This window comes from Thamnophis sirtalis, unplaced genomic scaffold, assembly GCF_051295495.1.
Source record: "Thamnophis sirtalis isolate CommonGarterSnake01/CBP01778 unplaced genomic scaffold, rThaSir2_p1.2 scaffold_1, whole genome shotgun sequence".
NCBI lineage: Eukaryota > Metazoa > Chordata > Lepidosauria > Squamata > Natricidae > Thamnophis > Thamnophis sirtalis.
The window spans coordinates 171,681,611-171,704,751 of record NW_028261381.1 but is presented as its reverse complement, the minus strand read 5'-3'; the positions used below and the strand labels follow the sequence as shown (position 1 = coordinate 171,704,751).

The following is a 23,141-nucleotide window of genomic DNA, read 5'->3' as shown; positions in this document are numbered from 1 at the left end:
TTTAGGTAACAGGCAAAAAAGGCCCTTTTGTGGACACTGAGGATAACAGTGTTCTGTATTGGAGTTTCTCTCTTCCTCCATTTAATAGGCTTATAAACCTTAAAGAAAGTGCAGTTAAGTTGGGAATACAGGATTTGGAACATGGACAAGAGGTGTTTGAAGGTTTTTGAAGAATTTCCCCCTTTTGAAGAATTATGATACTAAGGCTTATGATATCCAGGTATCCTGCCGCCAACAGCTATGATTTTATGTGGCATGAAAAGCACATGTTTTCAGAGAGTGAGGTCTCTGAGAGACTGAGCTACTTCAGCCTCGGCAAGGATATGTGCATTTTGCAATGCCTGCAGCACAAAATAAGAGAGTTGGAAGGGATTTTGGAGGTCTTCTAGACCAACCCCTGCTCAAGCAGGAGACTATAAGGCTTTCAAACAAAGAACTTCTGTGTTTAGGAGCAATCTACCCCTACCCACCTGCTCTTACAGAGACTGCTTCCAGAGACTGACTAGTTTATGAAGGAATCCAAATCTTGTTTGCAAGAAAAGCACGCAAGAGCTTTTATCCCTTTTGCCTCTGCTGAAGTTAAAGAGATTAAGCCAACACATAGATTACCGTATTTTCACGCATATATCCCGCCCACGCAAATAACCCGCAGGTTTTCAAGATTTATGTAAAAAAGTTTTTATACACCCCGCCTTCTTATATAACCCGCAATCACAGCACGTCCCTTCCCGATCTCAGCACTTTCCCTCCCCAGCGCCCAGGCTTTCTCCTCCGTTCCCGCCTCCCGTCCCTTCCCCGATCTCAGCACTTTCCCTTCTCCTCCGTTCCTGCCTGTTCCTGCCTCCCGTCCCTTCCACCATCTCAGCAGTTTCCCTCCCCAGCTCGCTCAGGCTTTCTCCTCCGTTCCCGCCTCCCGTCCCTTCCCCGACCTCAGCACTTTCCCTTCTCCTCCGTTCCTCCAACCCCTCCCCAGCTCGCCCAGGCTTTCTCCTCCGTTCCCGCCTCGGGAGGAACGGAGGAGAAGGGAAAGTGCTGAGATCTGTTAACAGATTAGTTAATCTGTTAATCGCTGTCGTGTAAAATATTTTCCGTATACCCCGCCCACTTTTATACCCCGCGGGGGGGGGCATGCAGGGTAGGTAAAAACGCACATTATCCGCGGGTTATATGCGTGAAAATACGGTATATATTTCTGCACAAAATTAAGCCCTGTTTGTACAGCGGATCCACGACTCAGGGCCACAATTGAGCCCCAAATTTGCGTTGCTAAGTGAAACATTTGTTAAGCGACTTTTGCCCCATTTTACGACTTTTCATGCCACAGTTGTTAAGTGAATCACTGCAGTTAGGTTAGTCACACAGTTGTTAAATGAAACTGGCTTCCCCATGGACTTTGCTTGTAAGAAGGTCTCAAAAGGTGATCACATGACCCCGGGACACTGCAATGGTCATAAGTACGAGCCAGTTGCCAAGAGGCTGAATTTTGATCATGTGATCCTGGGGATGCTGCAATGGTTATAAGTGTAAAAAATGATCATAAGTCACTTTTTTCAGTGCCTTTGTAACTTTGAATGATCACCAAGTGAATTGTTAAGTTGAGGACAACCTGTACAGGTGAAACTCGAAAAATTAGAATATCATGCAAAAGTTCATTTATTTCAGTAATGCAACTTAAAAGGTGAAACTAATATATGAGATAAGACTCATTACATGCAAAGCAAGATAGTTCAAGCCGTGATTTGTCATAATTGTGATGATAGCAATAGCAATAGCAGTTAGACTTATATACCGCTTCATAGGGCTTTCAGCCCTCTCTAAGCAGTTTACAGAGTCAGCATATCGCCCCCCACAGTCTGGGTCCTCATTTCACCCACCTCGGAAGGATGGAAGGCTGAGTCAACCTTGAGCCGGTGAGATTAGAACCGCTGAACTGCAGATAACAGTCAGCTGAAGTGGCCTGCAGTACTGCACCCTAACCACTGCGCCACCTTGGCTCATGATTATGGCGTACAGCTCATGAAAACCCCAAATCCACCATCTCAGAAAATTAGAATATTACATGCAATCAATAAAACAAGGATTGTACATAGAACAATATTGGCCCTCTGAAAAGTATAACCACGCATATGTATTCAGTACTTGGTTTGGGCCCCTTTTGCAGCAATTACTGCCTCAATGCGTCATGGCATGGAAGTTATCAGCCTGTGGCACTGCTGAGGTGTTATGGAAGACCAGGATGCTTCAATAGTGGCCTTCAGCTCTTCTGCATTGTTCGGTCTCATGTCTCTCATCTTTTTCTTGGCAATGCCCCATAGATTCTCTATGGGATTCAGGTGAGGCGAGTTTGCTGGCCAATCAAGCACAGTAATCCCACGGTCATTGAACCAGGTTTTGGTGCTTTTGGCAGTGTGGGCAGCTGGAAAATGAAGTCAGCATCCCCATAAATCTCATCTGCAGAAGGAAGCATGAAGTGCTCCAAAATCTCCTGGTAGACGGCTGCGTTGACCCTGGTCTTAATGAAGCACAGTGGTCCAAAGTCCTGTTGCTCCTTGGTCCAAAGTCCTCTTTTCTGATGAGAGCAACTTTTGCCAAAAGCACCAAAAACTGGTTCAATGACCAGTGGGGTTACTGTGCTTGATTGGCCTCTCCATTCTTCCTCCATACTCTGGGTCCTTGGTTTCCAAATGAGATGCAAAAGTTGCTCACATTTGCATCTCATTTGGAAACCAAGGACCACAGGTTTTACACATATACATTATGATTGAGCATGGTGCATGGATCCAGCCCATAACACACTTAGAATGCTGCATCCAGTTTTGGTCACATTATAAAATAGATGCCGAGACTCTGGAAAGAGTGCAGAAGACAGCAACAAAGACGATTAGGGGCCTGAAGACTAAAACAGTTGAAGAATGGTTGTAAGAATTAGGTATGTCTAATGAAAAAAAAGGGTGGCTCAGTGGCTAAAATGTTGAGTTTGTCAGTCCAAATGGTCAGCAGTTCAGCGGTTCAAATCCCTAGCGCCACGTAACGGAGTGAGTTCCCGTTACTTGTCCCAGCTTCTGCCAACCTAGCAGTTTGAAAGAACGGGGGAAAAATGCAAGTAGAAAAATAGGAACCAACTTTGGTGAGAAGGTAACAGTGTTCTGTGCGCCTTCGGCATTTAATCATGCCAACCACATGACCACAGAAACGTCTTTGGACAGCGCTGGCTCTTTGCCTTTGAAACGGAGATGAGCACCGCCCCCTAGAGTCGGGAACAACTAACACATATGCACGAAGGGAACCTTTACCTTAGTGAAAAAAAGGACTAGGGAAGAAATGATAACAGTCTTCCAATATTTGAGGGGTTGCCACAAAGTTGATAGGGTCAAGCTATTATCTAAAGCACCTGAAGGCAGGACAAGAAACAATGGTTGGAAACTAATCAAGGAGAGAAACAACCTAAAATAAGTATAAATTTCCTAACAGTGAGAACAATTAATCAGTGGAAAGGATTGTCTTCAGAAGTTGTGGGTACTCCATCACTGGACTTATTTAAGAAGATATTGGACAGCCAGTTATCTGGAATATTGTATTTCTCCTTCTTGGAAGTGTCTTTTTTTAATTTATTTTTTACAATTTTCTAAGACTGAGCTAATTTATTTTAAACCGATTAAAGCTTCGTGGTTACCGAGCATTGTGCTTTTTCTAGGCGTCTAAAACCTGTTCCTTTGCTATTCACCGGCATAAGCTGCTTTTATGAACTTAAATCGAAGTGTGAATTCATAATGATTAATTGCACCATAATTTCCATGCAGCAGGACAAGGATTATTACGCAACGCACCCGCCCCGCCCCGCGCCCTCCTGCTTAATAACCTCCAGCGAGGTCAACGCAGCGCCTTTCACAATCGACTGTCCTTCTGCACGACCCATAGTCAACAGGGAAAAGGTGAAGAGTGGACGGGGCCGCTCTGTCCTCGCCTTGTGGTTGGTCGTCAACATCTGTACGGGCATACATTTTTAGAGGATAACGTTGATTGGCTTGGGTTGCTGTCAGTCTGCAGACGCCATGCTCTGATTGGGCAGCGCTGGAGAATGCTCAGGACCTGATTGGTGATTGCTATTGCGACCGCCCATTGGGGTAGGTGATAGCGTAGAGGTCAGTAGTTTGTTTCGCCAAATCATGAACGGTATAAAAGCTTATGGCCCGGCTCTTTCCCTAGGGCTTTTCCTTCTCAATCTCCCTTTGTCTGAGGTCTTCCGACTGCGCCCGCTCTTCCTGGGTTGCCCCATAATACCACACAATCGCTTCTCTCAAAGCTTCACCTCCGCCAGCGTCCAATCACCCGCCGGGGCCGATCGCTTCGTCATCCGTGATTGGCTGCGACTCACGATTCTCATTCCCACATTTATCCCAGCCCTTTCGAATAACCGCGCGCTCCTGGATTCTGAGTGGACCAGACCTCGTGTCACTCCGAGGGGCCCGAACCAATAGTGAAGTCGGGGGCTCCTCGCGCTCGTCCGCTATTGGCTTTTTGCCGCCCGGCGGGCCCGCCCCTTTTCGTCCCCTTGGAAAGGGCTATAAGCTCCTGAGGCGGACGAAGCGAGACCGGCTGAGACGTGTGAAACTGTGCCAGGCGGCGGGGCGGTCATGGCGGCCGGGCTCGTGCTACTGACGCTGGGGCTCTGCGCCCTTGGAGGCGCCTCGGCAGCAGGTAGGGCTGGTCTGTGGGGGCCCCCAGGGACGCTTCCATGCCCGAAGTGCCCCCGCGTTAGTTGGTTTCCCCTCCGGAGGAAGAAGGCGGGTTGTGGTGGTGGTGGGGGGGAGAGAAATCTTCCATAAAACGGCTCGGAAGCCTATTTCGATCGTTGGTCGCCGCGTTCCTGGAGGAGGGAAGATGCCTCGCCTGCCTCGAGTTCATGAAAAGGGGGGAGGGTCGTCCCCTCGTTCGTTAGGAGGGAAATGTCCCCCTTCAAGATAATGAGGGGAGGGGGGCTCCTTATACGGTAATTTATATTGGGGGGGAGAGAAAATGTTTCCCTCAAGTTAATGAAGGAAGGAGAGGGAGACTTCTCTTGTACATTTGGGGGGAAGGGGACATCTCCCCCTCAAGGCTCCTCATACATTATTGGGTGGAGGGAAATGTCGCCCTCAAGGTAAGGGGGCATGGGGCCTTATATATTGAGGGGAGGGGGAATTTCCCTGAAGTAATGAGGGGAGGGGGCTCTTCATATGGTACTTTATGGGGGGGAATGTTCCCCTCAAGTGAAGGAAGGAAGGGAGGGAGACTCATCTTGTACATTTTGGGGGGAGGAAACATCTCCCCCTTCAAGGTAATAAAGGGAAGGGGCCTTATATATTGAGGGGAAATCTTCCCCTGAAGTAATGAGGGGAGGGGGCTCCTCATAAAGTACTTTATGTGTGTGTGTGGGGGGGAATGTTGTACATTTTGAGGGAAGGGAACATATTCCCCTCAAGGTAATGAGGGGAGGGCGTCTCGTACTTTATTAGGGGGGGAAATGTCTCCTTCAAGACAATGAGGGGAGGGGGATCCTAATGAATGTGGTGGGGTGGGCCTCCTCTTGTACAATTTTGTGGGGAGTGAAAATGTCCCCCCTCAAGATAATTGGGGGGGGGAATGCCTCCCTGGCTGTTAATGAGGGGAGGGGGCTCATACATTATTGAGAGGACGGGGAAATTTCCCTCTCAAGGTAATGAGGGGAGGGCTTTTCATACTTTATTGGGAAGGGAATGTCTCCTTCAAGACAATGAGGGGAAGGGGATCCTCATACCTTATTTGGGAGAGGGAAAAGTCACCCTTGAGATTAGGGGAGGGAGGGGATCCTCATTGGGGGAGGGGAAAAATCTCCCCTCAAGTTAATGAATGTGGTGGGGTGGGCTCTTGTACATTTTTGTGGGAAGGGAAAATGTCCCCCTTCAAGGTAATATGGAGGGGAAACTGCCTCCCCCCTGTTAATGTGAGGAGTGAGGAATCATCTCCTACATTATTGGGGGGGGGGGAAATCTCAAGATAATGAGGGGAGGGGGCTCATACTTTTTTGGGAGGGAAGAAAATGCCCCGCTCAAGACAATAAGGGGAGGGGGGACCCTGCTACATTATTGGGGAGGGGAAATGTCCCCTGCTCAAGATAATGAGGGAGAGGGAAAGCACCTTCCCACATGTTAATGAGGGGAAGGGGATTCTTCTCATACATTATTGTTGGGAGGAAAGTCTCCCCCTCAAGATAATGAGAGGAGGGGAGCTTCTCAATATTGAGGGGAGGGAAAATGTGCCCTTCAATGAAGGGAGGGGGCTCAAACGTTTTTGAGAGCAGGGAAAATGCCTCCCTCAATATGACGGGAGGGGGAGATCTCATACATTGTTGGGAGGGAGAATGTTCCTACATTATTGTTGGGAGGAAAGTCTCCCCCTCATGTTAATGAGAGGAGGGGGAGCATCCCTCATACATTCATGGGGTGGGGGTGGGGAGTTGGAGAAGCTCTCTGGAGGATTGGAGTAGGTACATACTTATACAGTGATTGGGCAAGAGTGTCCCTGATGTGATTGGTGGGGAAAGTCTCCTCATCCCTTCAAGAAGGGAGGAGGAAGTCATACCCTGTCTTAATGGGGAAGGGACCAAGTCCCCCTCCTCTGTTACAGAAATGGGGAGAAGTATGAAGCTAGCCCAAGCTGATATATTGTGTAATTATTGTTTTTTTAGGCAAGGTGAAATAGAATTGTGTAGTGTGAGCTTCAGCCTACTATGAGAATCAATCAAGTGTGCTAGACTATTGTTGTTGTTTTTTTTGGGGGGTGGCTAAAACCCACCTCAACCTAATTATTGGGAAATTAGGAGGAATGTGTGATAGATATGTTCACTGCCGAGTTATTTGTTAAGTAATAAAGGTGGGATACAAATAAATAAGTAATTTGGTGTAAACTTAGCTGTATTGTGGGAAGCGGTATTGGGAAGAGCAGTGGAGAGATACTGAGCTCATGATAATGGGCCAGAGGGTTAGTATCTCACATATTGTTTGTGTAGGAAGAGAATAGTTAAGAAGCTGAAACTCAGGAAAGAATATAGTTCTTCCTTGTGTGGGAATGGGGAAAAGGAGGGGAAGAAGTTGAAATGTATGAGTGATCTTCCATGTATGGAGAATATGCATTCATATACAGGATGGGAGAGACTGGATAATACAATGCTGTCGCTTATATTACATTACTAAAAACACATTCTTGCTCATTTATTATAGCTTTCTTGATTTCCTGTTTGATACTTTTCTGATTAGCGTAAATAGTAAGGTATTTGCATTTTAAAAAAATAATGAAATTAAGGGAGGGTTTTAAACAACATTTGTATTTTATATTGGAAAATTAATTACTTTCCAGACTATTTTCAGTATTTAAAGAGATTTTTCCCAATAGCCTCCCACTCATAAAATGCCTGCCAGAATTACCCTTGGAGAAAAACCAAACATACTATAGTGGACTATACAATAATTACAAGTAGCAATGTGTCTTAAGAATGAATTCAAACATTGAAATGAATATCAAAAACAATGGCAAAGTATAAAACAAAGTACACAAGGAAACATTCATGTCTTCTCTCTGATATGCAGATTTCTATGTAATTTTCTAAAATTCTAGACTGTTTTCATCAAGACTTCATCTACATTTCCCATACTCTATTTCCTATTCAAATTTTTTGAACATCCCTGTGAAGGAATTTAAAACTCATAACTTATATTAATTAATGAAATATAAAGGAATATGCATGATAAATTCATACAAGTCTTTTTGACAGACAATATCTAAATAAGTAAAAGCTATAGTATCTTTGATTTTTGATTCCTGTTGCAAGGATGAAAGACTTTTAATTTTTTCCTTTCTCAGATTTTCAAGAAATGTTTTTTTTAGTATTGATAAGGAAAGAAAAGAAAATAGCTAAGGAGTAATTGTTTGTACTGAGAAGCCAGAAGTGTTGCTCTGTGAGTCAGATGAGCAGTTTCCAAATTGGATTAATAAAATTCTGAATCCACTAGGAAACCATCATAGTGCAGAGAGAAGTAACAGGCTAAATTAGGCTTGAAGTAAAAGTTCTCTTGAATCTCAGACTACAAGATTTTTTAAAACACTGTAAGATTGCTGGATAGATTTTTTTCACATGGGTGTTAGGAAAATATGTTTGTTCGCCATGAAAATTTAAATGTAAAGAACATAATGAGTGTGCCTGTAAAAGAAAAGTTAGGAACCTTTATTATGAGCCCAATATCTATAAGGATTGAGTTTCATAGGTATAGTCATGTGAATCTGTGAGAAGGAATATGAGGAGAAATTTCCCAAATCAAATTGAAATTGAAATCACAATGGCAGTGTTGCCACAACACACACTCTTCTGAATAGTTTACTGCATGCTTTTTGAAAAAAAGATGTAAACCAAAGAAAAATGGTATGCTTCTGCCTCATTGACGGGTGAACCTCTCATATGAGTTATTGACTTCTGCAGATAGATGTAGTGAGATACGGGAGAAATGTGTTGGACTTAGGTAATCTTACTTAGAAGGAAGGGAATAAAGGAGGATGACAATAGTAGTAAGGGTGAGTCACTTTTCTAGACATTTAAAAGAAAATAGCAATAGGAGGAAACAAGTTTAGATGGCTTTGTGAAAATAGAGGAAGAAAAGTATGTGTCTCATCACAATGGGGTATAATTTTTGGTGCCTGAAGTAATAAGTTTATTCACTGATTAAAATTGTCTCCTTAATATGAATCATTTAAATGTAAAGCTGCCTTGATCTTTTACTCTCATCTCCCAATGTAGAATTTATTTTCCCTCCCACTTTAATGACTGTGGTCTAGGCTAGGGAACAGATTTCCTGACATTTTGGGCTTACTGTGGCTGGCATTTTCAAAGGCAGTGCCAGTGAAATATCAGGAAATTTGATATGTAACGCACAGTTGCCAAATCCTGCAGCACAAAACTGCCCAACAGGTTTGTTTGTTTTATGCTTTCACAATCCTTAAGTTCCTCATCTAATTGAAGAATATGCCATTCCTACATCATGGTTGCTCTTAATATGTTCTTAGTTTCATCGAAATTCTTATCCAGTGCTACTTAGCATGCAGGTTTTTAAATTAGATGTATCTTTTAAACTAGAAGCTGCAAATCTTGTAGTTCTTAACACCAGCTACCTTTGATATTTCATATATTGTTTTTCAGCTTGCACTGAAGGTAGAGAAATTAAAGCAACTTTGGAGTAGAAATAAGTTCCATGTTCCCACTGTTTTGTTCATTAGAAATAGGCAAAGGCATGATGAAAATTCCTTAATTACACAACAGATGAATATCTTAACCATAGTTTCAACTTAGAAAGCTGTGAGCCTCCTAAATCGAGTCTAAAAATGCTAGAGAATTCTTGGAGGCCTGACATTCAGACAAATAAGTCATCGACAGGCACCGAAAGATAAACAACATCTACATACCATTGAAAAGAAACAATCAGAAAATCAAAAAGAAATAAATGCTCTTCACAACAATCAACACCCAGATAAGCAGCGATTAATACCAGATCAAGGAACCACCAAGAACAATCCCATCAACGCTGACAGAGCAAGCCACTTGTATATAAGCAGAGTAAATACATTCCCTTCTAGCACTGATTATGTTGCCTAGATGGATAATGAAATGTCTGCAAGAAAACAGCCAAGCGCAGATAGTACCAAAGACCACACAGATTTATTTATTCCAGATTAAACACAGCTGGAACATGAGATGGGCAGAGGTCTTTCGCTTCATGAAGTTATCTGCAGGATTGAGTCAGACTTATAATTCCTCAGTGTTGACAGTATTATTCTTTGGAAATTATTTTCCAAAACACATGTGGGTTGTGAAAAAACATGATACTAACCATCCCTCTTCATTTCCTTTAGTTTAGAAAAACATTTAAATTTCCAAATCCAATAGGAAAAATTGTTTCTCTTGGTTTGTCATTTGTGTTTCCCTTTTAAATTTTAAAACTCACCAAATTTCTTTTGTAAATCCAGTGAAACATTTTTCTAACTCATTCTCTTGGCCTCAAGGTTGAGATTCACAATCATCCAGTCATGATTGTTCCAAAAGGCAATCTCCTGAAAACCAAAATAGGTTATAATTTCCATGATAAGTTGGTTTTTCTTTATGATTGATTCCAAAATCATCTTGTAAACATTTCAATGCACCAATTTAATTTGGTCCATTATAACTTTCCAAGATCAAAGCTTTCTTCAGCTTTTTGCTGTTTATTTCAGATATTTCTAAAATCTTAAGGTTATGGTTAAAATTTCATTCAGTATTGAAGGCAGAGTCACCTAACAATACCTAGAAGTAGTTAATGAGCAATTCCAAAAGTGATTGGAAAGTGAGTTTTGTGACCTTTAAGTGTCCTTTAAAGTCTCCACCAAGTTGTGAGCAAGATGGCTATCCATATCATCATCATCCATCTTCATCTTTAAGCACAGGAAAAAACTGTTGTGAGAAGTAGCCATTTGGAGCACATATGAGCTCCAAATGGCTGCTGTCAATCTCCTGTCCTCTCCTTAGCCAGAGAGGATCCTTGGAGAACAACGTTTGGTGCAGTAGTTAGAGTGCAGTACTGCAGGCTACTTCTGCTGACTGCCAGCGGCCTGCAATTTGGCAGATCGAATCTCACCAGGCTCGAGGTTGATTCAGCCTTCCATCCTTCCGAGGTGGGTAAAATGAGGATCCAGGTTCTTGGGGACAATAGGCTGACTCTAAAACACTTAAGAGAAGGCTGTAAAGCGGTATGAAGTGGTATATATCAAGTCTTATTGCTATTGGTCTTTTGCAAAGGTTGTTGACTGTGCTTCAACTCGCCATACCTCCCCTGCAAGTCAGAACTTAGATACCATAATTAGTAAAGCTGTCTAAAATTTCAGAATGTGTAAAAATGTAGCTTGGTTTTTAATATCTTATTTAAATAGTTTCGCTTCTAGAAGGTTATAGAGCCTGTTTGATGCTGGAAAACCTAGCCTGTTATTTCTAGAGGTATGTAACATTTGTTGTGGTTGAAACACTTCCAGTGAGGTTAGAATAACTCCTTTCAAGTTTGAAACAGCTGATTGGCCTCAAAAATAATTTACATACCTCTAAAGGTTTCATAGGGTTTCTCAAAATCTCTAGCTGACATTTCTGTTTTTGCTCTTGTTTTTAGACATGTATGAAACTCTAAAGCACATCTAAAACTTAAAATGATGACCGTGCTTTCATTGACTCAAGGTGACTTACAACATTATTATATTGCCCAAGTTTTTAACATTGAAGGTCAAAGTGGATTGAGAAATGGGAGTAGTCCTTTGTAATGAAACAGCAGCATCCATTTGTATCTGTTCATCTTACAGCAGTATCACATGTTTCTTCCTTGTAATTTTGCCCATGCAATGTTTAATTTGTCACATATCGTTTGTGAGATGGCCAAAGGTTTATTATCACTGGTTTACTTACGCAAGCAATGCTTAGCTCTTCCTTTTCGTATTAGAGCTCCGGATCATGCAGCAAAACTGGTGGGGGATAGATTTGCAGAATTCATACTTAAGTTGAAAGATTTGTTGTTAGAAAATTCTGTGATGGTGGCCAGATAACCTATACAAACAACGATTGAAACATTGGCCAGTGCTTAAGGTTCCTAGTTTTATTTCTAAGGTGGTATTAGAAATTTGCAATAAGAGATCTTCACGCCACAAGTAATGTTGTAGTTTTGGAAGACATTTATAGCACTAGCAGGTTACAAAGTGCTGGTGTTTATGCGCACAGACTGAAGTAGAATCTGATTCTGAGATCTCTTACATTTTAGTTAGAAGGATCATGATGAGGAATTGTTGGCCACAAGAGGTTGAGATCTGTGGTTTAGTAGAGATAGTCTTCAAGTTATGACTATAATGGAGCCTGACTATCACAGTCATAACTCAGGTCAATTATAGCACTAGCACTTAGTTTTATATACTGTTCCACAGTGCTTGACAACTCTCTTTAAGAGGATTTACAGAGTCAGCCTATTGCCCCCCCAAAATCTGGGTCCTCATTTTATCGACCTCGTAAGGATGGAAGGCTGAGTCAACCTTGAGCTGGTCAGGATCGAACTCCTAGCAGTGTCAGCCTGCAATGCTGCATTTTAACCACTGTGCCACCAGGGCTCGTGACCAATTTGATTTTACAGCCCTTTTTGAGGCAGCCATTAAGTGAACCAATGATTTACTATCAGTGCAGGTTTGCAAAAACTGAAAGTAAATGTTTTTTTGACAAAACTACAGTAAAATGCCGTCGCACGACTGTGGGGCACTACAAACTGGTGTAAATGTGACCCAGCTGTTGAACGCCCACAATGTGGTCATGTGATCATGGAGGTGTTGACCATAGGACCTTTGAATCCAGGCCCTAAGTATCCCTAAGTCCATCAAAAGTTTGAAGGGTCACTAAGCAACCAGTTGAGGACAATCTACATGATTTGAGTAAACAGTGATACTGTTGACAAACCATAGGTGACAGCACTTACTGAATCAAAGGTGTAACACTTGAGAAAATTAAGAAACAACTTTATTCATTTGTGAGCTAAACTGACTTGTTAACATACCTCTGATGATTTTCTTTGCTTCATTCAGAGTCATTTTTCTATTTGTGTTTTACCTTCTCCCCGTCCCCCAGTTCAAAATGATGCTGAAACATTGATTGACAGAAGAGAAGACCTCCCTTTAAGATTTCTAGGGCTGTTTCATATATGCTTTGTGTTTACTTGGAAGAAGACAAAGAGTGGCTTTGCCCTCACTTGTTTGTGAAGAAGTATTTTCACATATCCCCTCAGGCAGAAAAGAGATTTCAGAGTGTAACACCTGTTAGCTTCTTAAACCAAATGCCTCTTTTTCTGGCATTGTGCTGCACTGTGGATTGTCAATTCCCTTTTAAATCCAAAGCAAAAACAGATCAAGAAAAAGGACAAAGCAATTACAGAAAAAGAAAGGGTGGGGGGGAAGCAGTGCTTCTTAAAAATAAAAGTTTTACATAACCATTTTAATAAAAGGTGGGCCATATTTCCTTTCAATTGTTTATACATAATCTAGTTTATAAACAAATAGGTATCAGTTAACAGACAATTTCAATCCACTAAGTAATTACAGCCAGAAATTTGTTCCAAAAGAGACTGGTTTATTAGTTGGGTAATGTAGATGCTGACCTCTGTCTGTAACCCGGCAGTTTAATGTTTGATTAGTCTAATCTTTGAATAGATCATTAGCTCAGCAGCTCTGGGAATGTGCATGTGACACATCTTTATAGCTGGTTTTTACTGGACACGCTAGCTCTGCAAAATAGAAGCCAGGAGCAGCAGTGAAACGTCAAATATTTCCATGTTTCCCTTTATCTTCGCAATGTACGTTACAATTGGCTTGTGGAAGTAGCTTACATGTTTCAAAAATGCTGTTATTATCCCTTATCACTTCTTTGGAAACCCAAGGGTCTGTCTTGTTTATACTGGACACAGAACAGATGAAGCTGCTTTGTTTATTAGGGTTTAAAGTTAATCCAGGCCAACCCAGTGAAATGCAGCTGGCAGTGTATTTTAATTTTTATTTATTTGTTTATTTTTGGATTGCAGATGCTAAGGATCGAACATAACAAACCATGCATTTGGTGCATTGAAGAGAGAGAAAGATCATGGCTAGGAGCTGTTATCAGATGCCCCTCATGGGAAGCACATCCCTTCCAGTCCTGTTCTTGCCCCTCTCCCAACCTCAGCCTGTTTCTTATCTGGCTAAAAGCATAGTGTTGCAAATGTCCTGGTGAGATGTGTTTGGGACAGTGTCTGCTTTGTGAGGGAGTGTTTAAAATTAAGGGAGGGATAGAAGAGAGAATTACCTGTATGTCCAGCAGGCCTATGTGTTGATAACACCCAGCTTTGATGTGCTCTTAACGGAACCATCTCAAATCCCTTTGAGAGTTTTCTCTGAAACAATATTGGTTTCAGGGATCCTTTATTTTTTTCTCTCTCATTTCACAAGGAAGTTATCTTCATCCTTGAACCTGATTGTTCTGCTATCTAGCTTGAAAGCATCTTACAGTCGATTTAGGCAGGTAGATTTTTATGGTAGCATAGTCAGCTTTACGAAGTTATTACTATTTTATATTGGGCCATTTCTGTCCTTGGCAGATTATGGCATTTTCTATTGCAAAATAAAGATACACCTGCTTGGGAAAACAAAGCATATGCTTGAATGGATCTGTTGTAAAGAGATTAAAATGTTATCTCCCTGATCACTTCAACTGGCATCTGTTTTTAACTGTTATCCCAGCTCTTCAGTGCTAGAACAAAATTATTTGGCCCTTGTTTAGACATCGGTGTCTAAAATTCTAAGATTATAATCCAAAGCATACAAGACTTGCGTTATTAAAGATTAAGATGCCTGATTTCTAGTGGCCAAGTACTTTATTGGGAGGCGGCATTGTTTAGGGAATGAAACATCTCTTAAAAACATCTTTTTAAAAAGAATATCTGTTTTGCTTTAAAAGAACATTGCTCTTGGCAAAACCAGCTGTCTAAAGAGGTTATAGCTAGTTGTGTGTGCCAGTTATTTTATACAGCCTTGCAGTTCCACCCTCTGTTGAGGGAAGGTTTGCTTTTAGTTAAAGGTGACTTTGAAGCAAAAATCACCTTTTTCCTTTGGGCAAAAAAATCTAGGTAGAAACAGCTGAAAAATCGGTGGTTTGTATCTGCCTTTAAACGGGCCCCTGTTGTTTTTCTGTAGCTCTTTTTCTCCATTCTAATTAAGAGTCTTAATTGAGTAGGCTTAAACAGGCTTTTAAGGTAATCCTTTTACTTCACCGCCATCTTACATTCAGATGACTGCTATTTCTTCTCTGTTTTTAATTGGAAATATAAATATTGTAAATGTGATTAAAGTTAATATGTCGTGGCTAAGAATACCAGGGCTTAATGCATCTTGTTTCTTTGTTAGCTTTTGCTGCTGCTTCCCTTCTATCTGTTGGAAGGATCTATCTATCCTTCTTGGAAGGATTCCTGATTGCTTGGCCCTTGTTTTCAATTCATCTTGTACTTTATATAGCGGAGCTATTTTAAATGGTCTCCCTGTATGGATTCTAACATTTTGTTGGGAATGTCAACCGGCAACTAAGCTGTCTAGGCCGCTTGACCTATAAAGGAGCCGAACATTTTAGCGTCCTACTTCGATTTCTCCCTAAGTGCTGCGAAAATAAATAAAAGCAATACCAGTTTTTAACTGCAATTTAAAACGTAGTCATTTCACACAGAGAGGCAATCCTCAGAAGTGCCATTACAGAAAGTACATTGCAGATTTTCAGTTCTTATCAACTTTTAGGTATATGCTTTCCCCCAGAAGGAGATATTTGCACAGATCTGTGAGGAGAATGGGCAGTTTTAAAAATGAAAGAAATAGCCATTAAAAAGCATTTCGATGTAAAACTGTTTTAAAAAGTCCAAATTTTCATTCTGGGGAAATCTATCATGGCTTCCAAATAGGCTCTGTGTTTATCAGTCAGATCTGGAACAATTATGGATCAGAAATGGCAAGATACTGTAATTTTTTCTTCTTGTGGCTTCTTTGGAGGAAGTTTTAAAAATAGATTTGGGTAGGATTACCGTGAATTGCTGTGATGGGTACAAGCTTTGTTTGTTTATTTATTTATATTTCATATGTCTCAAAGGGAAATACTTAATAGAGTAAAAATGTGTGAGAGAAATAAAGTGCAAAAAGTATTGCAATTTGTCATGGGAAACTTTTTTCTGGATTTTAGTTGCAGAGTGACTTTAAAAGTATAACCCTCTGAATTTTAGGCTTGATTAGAATCCTGTAGGACAGTGATGGCTAATTTTTTTTGTCCTCGCGTGCCCAAAGAGTGTGCACACATGCCCACAACCATAATGTAATGCACGTGCAATACACACACACACACCACCGTGTGCCCTGCTTCTCCACGCATGCGAGCGTGACTCTCTTCGCACCACATTTTGTACTTAGAAGGCCTCCCTGCAGCCTCCTGGGACCAAAAATGGGCTGTGGGGGGGAGGATGCTGTACCCTCCTGCACCCTTTTTGGGCCTAGTAGTCCTCCCTGAAGCCTCCTGGCACCAAAAACAGCACAGGGAGGCGTGCCTCCCTCCGTGTCCCTGGGCATGCGCGTGCATCTTCCATATGCGTGGTAGAGACCCGAAAATCAGCTGGCTGGTGGGAGGCCCATGCGCAGTGTAGCTGAGCTGGGCAATGGCCATAGGTTTGGCACCATGGCTATAGGAGGTGAATTCAGCATGGCAGGCTGGTTTAGACCAGAGCTGTCAACCTTGATTTCATTGAGGGATGCAACAGGGTTATGTTTCACCTCGGGGGAGGAGCAAATTGACGTAATTAGTGTCAGGGGCGACTCTGGTGGCCCAAGGGCTCTGCCAGCGAAAGCGGAGAACAGGAGGGCCCTGTACAGCCTGCCAAATCTCCGTTTTCACTAGCAGAGGGTTGCAGGAGGTCATCCCAGTCGAAAATAGAGATCGGGAACCTGTTTTTGCTGGCAGAAGCACCACGTGCTGGTCCTTTGCTGTCTCCAGGCTGTTCTTAGATCTTGCAGGCCAGATCTAAGCACCCTGTGGGCAGGATCTGGCCCAGGGGTCTTGAGTTTGACACCCCTGCTTTAGCCCATGAAGGCACTGCATATTTTTAGTTGATTTAAGTGTGCAGGTTTTTGTTTATGTTGACCTGGTATTTCCTCTCTCTCCCCCCCCCCCTTTTAGGCTTGCATTTTATAAACTATAGAAACAGCCCTTTGGATGTCTCTGGCAAGTTCTCTGGAGCTCTCAGGGAGCGGCCAAGGCTGTCGTTAGCACGCCTGGCTTCTCCAAAATAGGCATGACTGAACAGAATACAATGTACCCACATTGCACAATGTATCTGAAGCCATTTGAGTTTCTCTTGGAAGGTGGAGGAAAAACAAGACTCCGTTTTTTACCTAAATTTCATTAAGCAGATCCCGCTGGGGAAAGAGTCATAAAAAAGGGGAGGAGGGCAACATTTATGAGGAAATCCCCACACTAACAAAATCAAATTCTGTGTTTGAAATAACACGAGCATAGGAGATACAGAGGTAGTCCTCGACTTACAACTGTTCAATGACCTTTCAGAGTGACAGCAGCACTGGAAAATTGAGATGGCCGGTCCGCACGCTTATAATCAGGACAGCATCCTTACCATCACATGATCAAAATTCAAGCACTTGTCAACTGGCATGTATTTGGGTGATATAGTCATCATGTGTGACTTTCTCAGCTGGCTTCCAACAAGCAAAGTCAATGAGAGAATCTGGATTTGCTTAACGACCAGGTGATTCATTTAAGAATCACACTGATTTGATGAATAACTCTAGCAGAAAGGTCGTAAAGTAGAGCCCTACTTACCGCCTTGCTTGACAATGGAAATTCTGATCCCAATTGTCATAAAGCAAAACTCTACTCTGTAGACTAATTAGGATTAAGCAATAGGGCTGGCTGTGAACTAGATATGGGGTCCCCAAAGTGCTTTTTTTAGGAGGTAACTGGACTTTCTTGTTTTTTCTTTGAAGACTCATCCAAGAAGCTTCTTCAGCTCTGACTGGATGGTGGGGATTTATACTCCTTGCAGACAGCTGATCATTTGCATCCTTTTAGAGGGTCCTTGAAGCACTTGAAGGATTATCTGTGTCCTCAGGGTCAAGAGAGTAGTACAAATGTTTCCTGTAGTCTGCAATTTTTTCCTCTGGAAATCCATTCCTACTCCTGCACCATCCCAAATTGTATAGCTAAAAGTCTGTAGAGATTCTCAGTCTTCCAGGTGATGGATTTCTATTCCTTGCAGACAGCTGGTCATTTGCATCTTTTTAGAGGGCCGTTGAAGCACTTGGAGTAAAAGGATGCAAATGACCAGCTGTCTGCAAGGAGCATAAATCCTTCCATTCCCGGCTATCCTGTCAGAGCTGAAGAAGCTTCTTGGATGAGAAGCGAAACGTCTTCAAAGAACAAACAAGAAAGTCCAGTTGCCTCCTGAAAAAAGCACCTTTGGGATAAACATGACCTGGATGACTGAGAATCTCTACAGAATAAACAATAGGGGTTTCCCCCCTTCTCTTCAGGTAGTCCTCAATCAAGTATTCTGAGTTTTAAGAATCTTTCTGTTGCCATTTGGAGTAAGGCAAGTCTTGGGTCTAACTTTGAGAACAAAAAAACAGCCTTGACCCCTTGAAACAAATGTGTTTGTTTGTGACTGTGCCACATCAGTCCAGAGTCTGAGTGGCTAATTTAGAAATGTTCCTTCCACTTCAGCACAAACAAGATTTCCCCCACACGTTTCCTGTCACTTTCTAATAATCTTAAAGGGCCTCAGCTGATCCTGCCACAAAATCTCAGTCACGGCTTCCCTTCTGCAAAGCCTTGTAAATAATGTTTACAGAACCACCATTTACAGAATAACGAGCGAACACTTTGAGCCCCAATAGAAATACATTATAATTTTAATTGCTTCATTAGTGTGTGGTGCTCTCCTACTGTTCTTCATAGGAGCACCTAAATTGTGCCATGTTTTGATTTTCAACCCTAATTGCTTTAGGCAACAAGGCATGCATTACATTTTGCTAGACTTGTATCTAGCTGTATGGCCGAGTTGAGTGACAGTCTTAAAGGCCCAGAAAGCAAATTGGGTCGGCTAGTACAGAAAGAGGAGGTCTAATCAATGCATTTTAAAGGAACCCCGTGCAATGCTATTCAGTCACTACAGCCAGGAATTAGCAAGTTTAGATCAGCTGACCATTTATTTTTAAACTCAGGGTGAGCAAAGAAACAATTCTTTGGTGCGTTACACATGAGGACATATTCCTTTCTGACTTTCTTTATGAAAAGGCCTTATATTTGTAATTTTGCATACCTAGAAAGAAAAACTGATTGGGTTTGCTATGAGAACAAATTGTGTGCGCCAATCCCTTGACAGGAGAGTGATTGGCGCAAACAATTTGAATTGAATTCTTTATTGGCCAAGTATGATTGGACACACAAGGAATTTGTCGTTGGTGCATATGCTCTCCGTGTACATAAAAAGACAACATACATTCGTCAAGAATCATAAAATACAACACTTAGTGATAGTCATAGATTACTAATAAGCAATCAAATCATACTAGGAAACAAAACAATATAAAATTGAAAGATACAAGCAACATGGTTATAGTCATAAGTGGGAAGTGATAGATACTAGGAAGGAAGAGACGAATAATAGTAATAAAATCTTAGTAAATAGTTTGACAGTGTTGTGGGAATTAGTTGTTCAGCAGAGTGATGCCATTTGGGGGAAAACTGTCCTTGTGTCTAGTTGTTTTGGTGTGCAGTGCCCTATAGCATCATTTGGAGGGTATAAGTCGAAACAATTGATGTCCAGGATGTGTGGGGTCTGTAGTTATTTTCACAGCCCTCTTTTTGACTCTTGCAGTGAATGTGCTGATCATTCACTTTTCTCTCAATTACCTCCATTATTGTCCTTTCTCCTTTTCTGGAGAAAAGGATCAGAGCCTGAACTGATGATTGAAGCAGGGGTGTAAACAAGTAATGTCACAATAATGATATATTTGCACATCATCAATACTCACAATAACTACATCCAAAATTAGAAGCTGCTTTGTGCAGGTGTTACGCTGTGGCAAAATACTCAGTCCCCAGGTCTTCTGCATGGATCTGTTGCTGGAAGCAGATTCCTGTATGGAAAGAGAATGCTCAGGAAGAACTCATGAAGACTAGTAAACCATCTTTTTTATTGTGGTTTAATGGCCTTACAAACACATGCATAGAAGAGGTTGGGGTCGTGCCTTTTCCATGTGTACAAGGTTCTTTTGAGAGCTCTGTAGCAGCCTGTGAATTTTTTCCAGGGTCCTAATTTGCAAATTGCTTTAGGACACAGTGATGCAACAGATCATTGAACTGTTATTTGGTAAATATTCAATATTGCCTTTAGGAAGATGCATCAGTATTGCAGTCTCGATAGTGTGAAAGTTAAATAACAAAGAATAAATGGGTTCTCTTTCACCTCTTAGTTGGAATAACTTTTAAAAAAAATCTTAGTCCCGAGTAAAGGCAAAGAATATGGCTGGAACATATTAATATCGCTAGTGATACTTTTTGTTAGACACCTGTCCATCCTCAGTCATTCACCAAGGGAGGAGAAGGTTTCCAGGCTCTGCTGCTTCATTACTTTCCGCGTCTTGTAATTATAAGCGACCAATTAAGGAATCGGTGTAGCTTTATGAGTTACTATTATCCCTTTTTAAAAATCAGAAATATCTTCTTTTTGAATGCACAATTTTTTTTGCACTAACCCTTTGTTACTAATACCTCTTCAACTCATAGCTGGCTTTATAAAGTCACCTCTCTCTCAAAAGAAACTGACAGAGGAAAGTGTGGAACTGCACTGTGAGGCCATTGGCAACCCCATCCCTGAAATCCAGTGGTGGTTTGAAGGAGCTGAACCCAATGGTACCGCCATACAGCTGTGGGATGGCGCCTGGCAGAACCGGGTCCAAATCAGCGCGACCTACCAGCATCACTCCTCAAGCACTATCGCCATCACTAACCTCATGATCGAAGACTCTGGCACCTACGAATGCTGGGCCAGCAACGACCCCGACCGTAACCACTTGTCGAAGAGCCCCAAAATCAAATGGATCCGTTCCCAGGCGAACGTCATTGTCACTAAGCGTGAGTGGCAGACTCTTTAAGTGTCGACGTTCCCACGACACCGAAAGGTCTCCAACGTTACAATCCCCGTGCCCCTGGCTCTCCTTCCATCCGTGTTCTGTGGCTTCCCAAGACCCTCTCATGCTCCTCGGTTTCCCGACCCTTGTAAACCCGACAGGAATCAGCCTTCTCCCCCCCCCCCACACTCCAATATTCCCATTAGAAACAGAGACCAGGTTGCCTTCGCGCTGCTTCCACCAGTCATTTCCAAACCTAGTTTCCCCCCGGTCCCCCCTTCCTCCTGCTCTGATATTTCTTCCTGCATCTGTGCGGTTGTGCTTTTTTGTTTTTGCTTCCCCACTTTACAAGGAGCACAATTTTGCGGGGGGGGGGGGGGGGAGAGAGTCCAAACTGTATTTGTGCTTGTTGTAACGGGCAGCTGTTGTCTGAAAAAGGCCAAATTTTCTCTTGGCCACTTAGGTGTCCTATGCTTAGTAGTTCTTCTTGGCTGTGGGATAACCAGTCGGTTATCCTTCCATTTGCAGAGCTTGCAAGTTAAAATTTCTTAATGGGGGGGGGATGGGTGTAAAATGATACAGCTAATGGCCAAAATGCTGAACTTGCATTCGGTTTTGGATTTATACGCAAGAGCGTATAAACACGCAAGAGCGTTTTCACTCTTGGTTTTCAAATTCTCCTGAAGCCCCTTGAAAGCTTGATCAAGGATTCCTTAATAGGATCAGGAATGACTTTCTCATTCCCGAGGCTGAGATACGAAGGCCCCTTGGTTCATATGAGGTGATGGTGCAGCCCAGCCAGCCTAGCCAGTGCAACATATGAACTAGGTCCATGCTTCAAGACCTCTGCAAGTAGACCCCCGCTCCCCTTGTAGATGTTTGAAGGAGTGTCTGTGTGAGAAACTGTTCCTTAACTGAAGGAAGTTTGCAAATAAATGGCTTTGTTCCATCGATGGCTGGTTTAAAACAAAATTAAATAATTCTTGATGAATGGAAACGCTTATTTTTTTAGGAGGCAAGTCTCAGGAGGGTCTTTTACCTTGTGCCCTGTCTCATGGGAAATAACCAACTTGGATGAGTTGGCTTGATTATGTGCGGGGGGGGAGGGGGGATATTCGTGGCAGTATATTTCTCTTGAAAATGGTGGTTTAAATACGACGGTTAGCTTGGATAAACTTCTTTCAGTGCTCAAAACCTCTTAGATCAAGTCTCTCTAAACTCAGCAACTTTACGTCTTGTGGACTTCAACTCCCAGAATTCCCCAGCCAGCCATGATGGCCGAGGAATCATGGGAGTTGAAGTCCACAAGTCTTAAAGTTACCAAGTTTTAGATACCTCTGGTTTAGATGATGAAGTGCCTTTTTTTGAGGAGGGGGGGAGGGGGGATTACATTTCATACTGTTAGCTTGCAGTTCAAAGGATGGTTATAATTTATTAAATTCTAAAAGAAACAAAGCATGAAAAATAGTTCCTTCTCCTGCACACTGCTCAGAGAGTCCAAGAATGGGTTATTATCACAGTCTGCTTGCCCTGGACTGAGAAGTCTTTTCCCTGGCCACGCCTCCTGCGTGGTCACGTCTCTCCAGAAAAAATTCTCAGTCAGCCCGATCGGATTGTTTCTATGTGAGCTCCAGGTTTTTTGAATTATTTTTTACCTAACTTGGACTCTCTGTCTTTTCCCCCTTATTCTTTCCTCTTTTTCCCTCTCCTTTCATTTCTCTTGTAATAGCAGCCTGATTGCTGCTTGAAGCCTCTTTGAGGCTGGGAGGCAGACGGTGGGGGTTGCTTCTCCGGCTTCGGAGAAAACGCTGATTGTTATTTAAAGTGCACAGCGGGTGGCAAAGCCTTCAGGGAATGCAGCAGGGCTGCGTTTGGTCACCTTTATTGTTTTCTCGAGGTTTTTTCGCCCTTGGCCCTAAAAAAGCTTGGGAGGCTGCCACGGAGATGATCGGGGCCTGCTGAGCAGACGCACGTGCTCACGATCATTCTCCTCTTTCCCCTCACGCTGTGCGGAGGCCCTTTTAAGGCTGGGAGTTTCGCGCCCTTTTAAGGCCTTGGCCTCCGCTTCAGCCCCGTCTCACTAGGCTGCCGCTGGATGGTTGTGGGATCAGCGGGGGTTCTTCCCATCCCTCAACTGCCCCCAGACCATCCTCTTCATTGTTCTCGCGGCCCTGGCTCTTGGGCTCCAGGCCTGAGCCTCAGTGCAGGTAGGCCCCTGGCCTGCAAATTGGCAATATTTTTAAAAGAAGTAGGAGAGGCCCCTTTTTTCCCTCCTCATTGCTGGCTGTGGGTGGCTCCTGCTCGAGCCTAGTTGAATGTTAACCTATTAGGTTACAACATTCTGTATTCTCCCCACTCTCTGCTCTGCTGATGCATTATTCTCT

General features: G+C 42.6%; 1 protein-coding gene across 2 annotated transcripts in view; it reads left to right on the top strand.

Annotated features, from left to right (window-relative positions):
• Positions 1-4,541: 4,541 nt before the first annotated feature.
• Positions 4,542-23,141, top strand: part of BSG (basigin (Ok blood group)) — a 39,384-nt gene continuing 20,784 nt past the window's right edge. The window contains exons 1-2 of one of the 2 annotated variants that reach the window (XM_087703300.1): positions 4,551-4,698; positions 20,414-20,761. In XM_087703300.1, the coding sequence (XP_087559426.1) occupies positions 4,635-4,698; positions 20,414-20,761 (412 nt within the window). In that variant the 5' untranslated portion in view covers positions 4,551-4,634. Of the gene's footprint in view, positions 4,699-20,413; positions 20,762-23,141 lie in introns of both variants that reach the window. The other variant, XM_087703301.1, reaches the window with a different exon arrangement.